This window comes from Elephantulus edwardii, unplaced genomic scaffold (assembly GCF_000299155.1).
Source record: "Elephantulus edwardii isolate Elephantulus edwardi_28Jun2011 unplaced genomic scaffold, EleEdw1.0 scaffold00598, whole genome shotgun sequence".
NCBI lineage: Eukaryota > Metazoa > Chordata > Mammalia > Macroscelidea > Macroscelididae > Elephantulus > Elephantulus edwardii.
In genome coordinates, this window is record NW_006400348.1 from 112613 (window position 1) to 121282 (window position 8670).

An 8670-nucleotide genomic window follows, 5' to 3' on the forward strand; every position below is an offset into this window, starting at 1 on the left:
GCCCAGTCCCCCACCCCTGCACCAGGAGATACTGGAGGCCCTCAGCAAACAGAGAATTCCTCCCAGCCTCCCACCAGAGGGGATGCCCTGTCTCTACTTTGGTCTTAGTGTAACGATTAAGCTTACCCATTGTTACATTGGCAACATTTAAGAGTAAGGATAACATAGTCTCCAGAGACGGAACTTTTTTTAGGATGATTGGTTTAAACGAAATAAAAACCATAGGGAAACTAACAGAGGGGCCTTTTCCCAGTGCCAAGCTGTGAGAGGGCCTCTGCCACAGCTTTTCCTATTCTTCAGATTTTGTTTTCCCGTGGCCCTGCTTTTTTTCCTGCATCCAGTTTGCAACAGAGGGGAGAGGCATTTTCCGTTCAAAATAGAAATGTCCCTAATCACACCTTTAATTTATCTAGGAAGCTAATCACTCCTCTTAGATAATCTGTTGTGCGGGTGTAATTTCCATTGTACTTGGTGTCTGTGATATTGATAATGTTGAGTCTGACATTAACCCATAGATGTTCCTCCAGTCTTCAGCACACAGTTACCCCGATGCTGCCCCAAACTTTCTAACTCTTACACTCCAGTTTAGTGCTGGTTCCTGAGGGAGCTACTTACAATGTTTTACAAACTTTTCTTTCCTCTCTGCCATATCTCCTGGTTACAGTAGTTTCATGATCCTGCCCGTCTGCCGCCTGAAGTACATTTTTTGTGTTTTCCTTTTTTTGTATTATTTTTACGTGGACCATCAAATGAGATCTGACTGGTACAGGAGGAGATTGCCCCTCCTTCTCCGGCAGAGCATCTGGTGGATTCGAACCGCATATCTCTGGGGTTGCCATGCAGCTTCTTGCCACTAGGCCACCAGAGCTCCCCTTGGAGCACGTTTTTTATGACCACAAGTTGGAGATGTGTTTTCACATGGTTTGTTCTTTCCCTAAAAAGTCTGAGATTAGAGGGCGTGACTGTGTCCTGGTAGAACTTGGTTCCACTTTGATTGCAGCTGTCTCAGTTCCTCCATTCTTTTCATTTGCATATGTTGTCCCTACTGGTAGCAGAAACCAAAGAACTGTTAGTGTCACTCTTTTTTCTCTTCCTGTATCCTGTATCCAGTCAACCACCCTCTTAAGTGTTCTGTCCATAATTTCATATCCCCTAAGTAAATTTTGCTTTCCAAGACAGACTGCAGCATAAAAGCTACATTATTACAAGGGTTTTCCTTAAGCCACACAGAAACTCAAAGGTTTCTTATTCTTCTCTTTACCACTCTCCCCCCAGAAACACACCTTACAAACTTTGTGGACCGTTGACAGTGACTATCCTCACACTGACACTAATCTAACTATCCTCACACCAATACTTTCATCATTTCTCCCAAGATGAATGCCATTGGGTTAGGGTTGTATAGATGTTTGTCATGCTACCTAAGTTCATGATTTCCAACCCCAACAACTCCCCCTTTTTTATTTCCGTAACTGCTCTCCGTCTGTTGAGTTCAGTCCTCCGTTGGAAGGTCTCCCAGAGCCCAGAGCCGTCTGAGGAATAACTCCCTTGACTGGAGAGATAGAGGCTGGTAGTGCAGAGACTGGGGAGCAGTGGTCCAGGCTGACTGCACCTGCACAGTGTGTCCCCGGCAAGCAAGCCTTCCAAGACTGAAAAACTAGCACTGAGGTCTCAGGAGCTTCTGTCAACCTGTAGTAGCCTGGGACTAGTTTCCTCTCTTAATGCTGTCTTCTTCCTGCAACAAATACTTAAGTAGAAAACAAACAGTTAGTGACTGACTAGGAAAGACGCTGGAATGGTAAACCTTAGACACCCACAAACAAGTTATTTCAGTATGCCGTCTATCTGAGGAACAGGATTTAATCAATGAGGAAGAGAATGTACAAAGTGAAGAAACAAGACTGATATCTGATGATTATTTTTTTAACATGGATGTTGGTAGACACTAGTAATTTTGCCATATTAGTATGATTTCTCACATTGTAGGTCCATCAGGTTCATGCTTTGCTTTTGAATTCTTGTTGGCGAGGAGGGTTCCTTGCTGATTCACAATATGTCGTGTGTTTTAGGAACCCTTGTTCCTGGAGGACGTAGTCATTCTTTTCAAGCAGGAAGAGTGGGCCTTGCTGAACGATGCTCAGAAGAATCTCTATAGGGATCTGATGATGGAAACTTTGAAAAACCTGGACTTCATAGGTAAAAATCGCATTTCAGTATTTTTTTTCATCTTTTTAAGGCATCCAGTGTTAATAAAGTGCCTCTTAAAACCAGCTGGCAGGTCAACTATGAGTCAATTTCAAGTCTACAGTATGTAACCACAGGGAATTGTCTTTTTGATTGAGGAGACTATTTATCAGATCGTTTTTGCATCTGTCCAGGAGGCCCTTTTCTAGTTTATACTCTTTGTGAATGGTGTGATGTTCCCTGTGTCCTGTATAATAGTATATGCATACTGTATGATGCTGTATGTGTACTGTGTCAAATCTGTCTACAAAAGTATATGTGTGCTTTGTGACTCTGTGTGTAGGTCTGTACTAGGTGATACTGTGTGTGTCATGTGATGTTGTTGTTGTTATGTGCCGTTGAATTTCTTGCGACTCATAGCGACCCTATGTACAACAGCCCTAAACCCTGCTCTGTCCTGTGCCAATCACACTGCCTCTGACACATCCATCCCGATTACCCCAGTCACCGAATCAATCCATCTCATAGAGGGTCTTCCCCTCTTGCACCGTACCTCCAACCTCCCCAGGATGATGTCCCTCTCCAAGGACCCGTCCCTCCTTACAGCATGTCCAAAGTATGTCAGACGAAGCCCCAGAATCCTTGCCTCCAAGGAGCAGCCTGCTTTAACCCTCTTCAGGATGAATCTGTTTTCTTGGCAGTCCATGGTGCATTTAATACTCTTCTCCAGCACCATAGCTCAAAGGCATCAATTCTCCTTCTATCCTTCCTAGTCATTGTCCAACTCTCTGATGCATAACAAGTGATTGCAAAGACCATGGCCTGTATTAGGCGCACCTTAGTCTCCAGGGAGACACCATTGCTCTTCAATACTTTGAAGAGGTCCCTAACAGCAGACTTTCCCATAGCAATACATCTTTTAATTTCCTGGCTGCTGGTGCCAAGAGTGTTGACTGTGGAGCTGAGCAAACGGAAGCTGTGAACAATCTCAATCTCTTCACCATCCATCCTGATGCTGCCAATTGGTCCAGTGGTGAGAATCTTTGTCTTCTAGACATTGAGCCTCAGTCCATACTGAAGTCTGCAGCCCTTGACCCTCTGCAGCAAGTACTTCAGGTCCTCCTCAGTTTCAGCAAGCAGGGTTGTGTCATTGGCTTAACACAGATTATTAAAAGATCTTCCACCAATCCTGATGCCACACTTCTCATTGAGCCCAGCCTCTCAAATAATATGCTCTGCATCCAGGCTGAAAAGGTATGGAGATAGGACACCTCCCTGGCATACACCCTTCCCAGTTTGGAACCATGCAGTGTTACCCTGCTCTGTTCTGACAACTGCCTCTTGGGCCAAGTATAGATTTCACATTAGCACGATTAAATGGCCTGGGATTTCCATTCTTCTCAGAGTCAGCCACAGTTTGTTATGATCCACACTGTCAAACGCCTTTGCATAATCAGTGAAACACAGATAGACATTCTTCTGGTATTCCCTGCTTTCAGCCAAGATCCATCTAACATCAGCTACAATATCTCTAGTACCACGACCCCTTCTAAACCCAGCCTGGACTTCTGGCAATTCTCTACTGATGTGCTGTTCCAGTCGTTTTTGGATAATCTTCAGTAAAATCTTGCTTGCATGTGAAATCAATGAGACTGTTCTGTAGTTTCCACACTCTGTGGGGTCACCCTTCTTTGGAATGGGAACAAATATAGATCTCTTCCAGTCTGTTGGCCACGTGGCTGTTCTCTGTATTTCTTGGCACAACTTGGTGAGCACGTCCAGGGCAGCATCTGTGAGCTGAAATACGTCAATTGGTACACCATCTATTCCTGGGGCTTTATTTTTTGCTATTCCCTTCAAAGCAGCCTGAACTTCTTCCTTCATCACCATAGGCTCTTGCTCATATCTTATTTCATTAAACTCTTCTGTATCTGCCAAATCCTTTTGATACAGTGACTTAGTGTATTCCTTCCATCTTCTTTTAGTACTTCCTGGATCATTTCATATTCTGCCGAAAGCATCCTTGATTATAGCAACTCTAGGTTTGATTTCAGTTCCTTGAGCTTAAGAAATGCTGAACGACTTCGGCCCTTTTGATTTTCTGACTCTAGCTCCTCGCACATTTCATTGTAGTATTTTGCCTTGTCATTCCGAGCTGCCTTTTGGAGTCATCTGTTCAGCTCTTTAGTATCTTGAATTCTTCCTTGTGCTTTGGCTTCTCTACGCTCCAGTGCAGTCTTGAGAGTTTCTTGTTGTGTGATAGTGTGTGTAAATTGTGTGTACCGTGTGATACTATGAGGGTTTACTGGATGTTAGTGTGTGTGTGTTTTGCGTGGATAGTAGCTCTTTCCTTCCTGATCATAAGTATGTACTAGATGAATATTCTAGTTCTTGACCCACTCAGAGGAAAGACATTTAATTCGCAATTCCTTTCATTTGTCCCAGAAGTACTTCCTAGTGAGTAGTTTGTTATCCATAGTGAAAGAAATGAAATTGAAAACTACCTATATTGGTATGTTTTCAAAGCAGTCTGTGCTCTTTTACTCCTTTCCATTCCTTTTCATCATATCAAACTTTGTTTCTTTTTTGTGGCAGGTATTGAAAATGTTTGTGATAGAGGAGCATTATTCCCTGAACGTACACAGTTGAAATCCCTAAAGACCCAGCTCTGGCCTTCAGGAAAAATTTCAAAATTCCGTGACAGAGAAGGTCTACGTAAAAACCGAGAGAAGACTTTGAGGTGAGTTTCATGAAGATTTAAAACGAAACCTTGTAGGAAACATAATAATTTCGAGGCAGCCGTCGGATAGTCTCGTGATTTATGAAACCAGTTCCAGGAACAGTATTTTGGCTCGACTTCGATATGTCAGCCTCCCTGAGGGAAAGCCCACACGTCTTCACTGGGCTGTATCATAGATAAATGGCAACATGCTTACTCACAACTGCATGTTGTGTATTTTTACCAGAGCTCCAGTCATAGAGGATCTGTGTGCAGGGACTGAGGGCCGCCACCCTGGGAAAACCTTCATCAGAATTCCAAATCGTTCCTGCTGGCCAAGCAATCGTCTGGAGGTCAACCTGCTGAGGACTCGCATTGGTGAGAGCAGCTATGAATGTCACACCTGTGGGCAACATTTCTGCACCTTCTCGATATTTTGGATCCATGTACTAGACGAGCATGAGTGTACAGAAAACTCTGAAGTCTATATTAATCCTTTCCTTTTAGTTACCCATAAATCATTTCATTTTCCATATAAGCGTTGTGAATCTACGGAAAATGGGAGAGTTGTTCCTTTTTCCTCCCCACTTACGAGCACATCAGACGTCACAGTAGACAGAAGCCTTCACAGGGTAGAGCGGCCTCATCCGTGTAAGATTTGTGGAAGATCCTTCCGTTCTTCCTCAGGCCTAAAGAAACATGCAAGAACCCATACACGTGAGAAACCTTATGAATGTCAACAGTGTGGGAGAACCTTTCCTAAATGTCCTCATCTAATTCTACATTCAAAAAGCCACGTAGCGCAGAGACCTTGCGAACGTAACCAAAGTGAGACATCATTTCAATGTCAACAGTGTGGGAGAACCTTTCCTAAACGTGCGCATCTAACTCTACATTCAAAAAGCCATGTAGCACAGAGACCTTGTGAACGTATCCAAAGTGAGACATCATTTCAATGTCAACAGTGTGGGAGAACCTTTCCTAAACGTGCGCATCTAACTCTACATTCAAAAAGCCACGTAGCACAGAGACCTTGGGAACGTGACCAAAGTCAGACATCATTTCTATGTCAACAGTGTGGGAGAACCTTTCCTAAACTTGCTCACCTAACTCTACATTCAGAAAGCCATGTAGCACAGAGACCTTGTGAACGTAACCAAAGTGAGACATCACTTCAGCAGGCAAGTGAGCTCACTGAACACAGAACAGTTCACACAGGACAGAGATCTCAGGAACACAAGAAAAGTGGTAAAGCCTTTCGTGACTCTGGCCGTCTCTTTAAGCACAAAAGACTGCACACAGGAGAGAGACTTTATAAATGTCAGGACTGTGGGAAAACATTTTCTAATGGCGGTCACTTCACCGCACATAGAAGAATTCACGCAGGACAGGCGTCTTACGAATGTCAGGACTGTGGGGAAACGTTTTCACTGTGGGGTTTTTTGCGGGAACATAGAAAAACGCACACAGCGGGGACACCCAATAAATGCGAAGAATGTGGAAAAGCCTTCTGTAACACATCTACCCTACGTAAGCATAGAAACATTCACACAGCAGAGAGACCTTACGAATGCAAGGAATGTGGGAAAACCTTTCATGTCCTGCGCCATCTCCAAAGACATTCGAGAATTCACACAGGAGAGAGACCTTATGAATGTCAGGAATGCGGGAAAACTTTTGGACAACGAGGTACTCTCCTTGCTCATCGAAGAATTCACACAGGAGAGAAACCTTATGAATGTAAAGAGTGCAGGAGGACATTTTCACGGTCAATTTATTTGCTTATCCATACAAGAACGCACACGGGAGAGAGGCCGTATGAATGCGACGAGTGTGGAAAAGCCTTTTATGACACATCGAACTTACGGAGACATAGACTAATTCACACAGGAGAGAAACCGTTTGAATGCAAGGAATGCGGGAAAGCATTTAATTACATGCCCCATCTCCGTAGACATGAGCGAATTCACACATGAGAGAGACCATAGGAATGCAAGGGGTGTGGAAATCCTTTACGGGATCAAGCATGTTCATTTCTCATGGAAGAATTCCCACAGGAGAGAGACCTTATGAATGTAAGGAATACAGGAAAACATTAGTACACCCAGGTGACTTCCGTGCACATAGAAAAATAAACCCAGGAGATAGATGTTGTGAAGGTCAGGAATGTGGAAACCATTTCTGCCATCAAATGAACTCACTGAACATTGAAGAGTCCACACAGAAGAGAAACTTTTATCAAGGTAAGGAATGTGGTCCAACCTTCAGTGAATGAGTTTCCTGCACAGCACAGAGAAGAAGTCACACAGAGAGACCTTGTGAAGGTTAGGACTGTGGGACAAGTTTTCCTCGTCTGCTGCACTGAATATAAGCATGGAAGAATTCACCCAGGCGAGAGACCTTAGGAATTTAATCAATGTGGCAAAGCATTTCTGCGGTCCTCTGACCTCACTGGACATGGAAGAGTTGACACAGGAGAGAAAACTTAGGAATGTAAGGACTGTATGAGAAAGCATTTGCACAGTTAGGTCCCCGCGTGACACAAAGAAGAAGTTACAGAGGAGAGAGAACTTAGGAAAGTAAGGAAAGGAGAGAAAGCTTTTGAGACTCTAGTACGTGAGTTATCCATGACGAGTTCACCTAAGGTAGGCCATCTGAAGGGGAAGAACATGGGGCAGCCTTTCTCCAATCAGACACCATGAGGACATGCACAGATACACACAGCAGAAACCTCTTACGTATGTGAGCAAGGGAAGACACAGTTTATCTGTTCCTCACTGGATATGTTGACACTCACCCTGGAGACAGGCCGCATGAATGGAAGGAATAGAGGAATGAGTTCACTCCATCTTCTGTCCTCAACAGGCACCTGAGAAATCAAACTCCATAAGACAGATGAATCCAAAAACAAAGAAACACTTAGTCTCCCTGGTCATGTTCCAGAGGAGAACTGTCAATCTGTCTTGGGGAGTGAGATATTTGCAGTGCTTTTTAGATTTGTGTTGTGTGTGGGTGTCCTTCATTGGTTCTTGCAGCTGGATCTATTTTGCACCACTGTGTTAAATTGATCTTTTGTGGGTTTGCTTTTTGTTTTGTTTTCATTTTCAAATGTAAGGTTTTAGAGGGACTGTTTTCCCAGATCCATGTTAAAATCGTCCTCTCTTAAAGTTACAGATTCACTGACTATTACCAATCCAGCTGGCGGGGGAAAGGACAGGGGAAATACATTCTTTTTATAAATTTTCATGTTTGTAATTGATGTCATTCCTATGATTAAAAAAAGATCTCTTTTGTACAAGAGGTTTCATGTCATTAATAGTCTTCGTTAATTGTCTGCTGGTTGAAAGGGCACTGTGGTTTCTATGCAGACACTTTCAGGGTGATATTTGGTGAGCATCGAAGTAGTTAACTTTGCATTTCGTACTGTAATGTCACAGCAACACAGGTGCGGAGAGTTATGTCGACTTCCATGAGTGTCTTGGTCGTGCTCTGAAGAACATCAGATTAACAAAATCATTGATTCTCTGAAGCCTCTGTTGGCTACAGTGTCATAGTTTGCTGCCTAGTGCATTTCAGGCACCTCTTTGCTCTGAAGTAGAAACCCATAGAGGCTGGCATTGAAACGTGTGACATTTCACAGCAGTTTCTTACTTTAAAAATCCTAGTCGATGGTCAGCTATGAAAGGGTTTGGGTTTGACAGCATTGAAGTTTCATTTTAACACTTAACCACATAACTCTTAGTCCATCAGAGCATCTTACATGTATT

The 8670-nt window shown here is 43.4% G+C and overlaps 1 protein-coding gene across 1 annotated transcript in view; it reads left to right on the top strand.

The window, feature by feature from the left end:
* Positions 1-8670, top strand: part of LOC102874044 (zinc finger protein 490-like) — a 44866-nt gene that overhangs the window by 25831 nt on the left and 10365 nt on the right. The window contains exons 3-4 of the mRNA XM_006903369.1: positions 2070-2213; positions 6187-6501. Of these exons, the coding sequence (XP_006903431.1) occupies positions 2070-2213; positions 6187-6501 (459 nt within the window). The remainder of the gene's footprint in view (positions 1-2069; positions 2214-6186; positions 6502-8670) is intronic.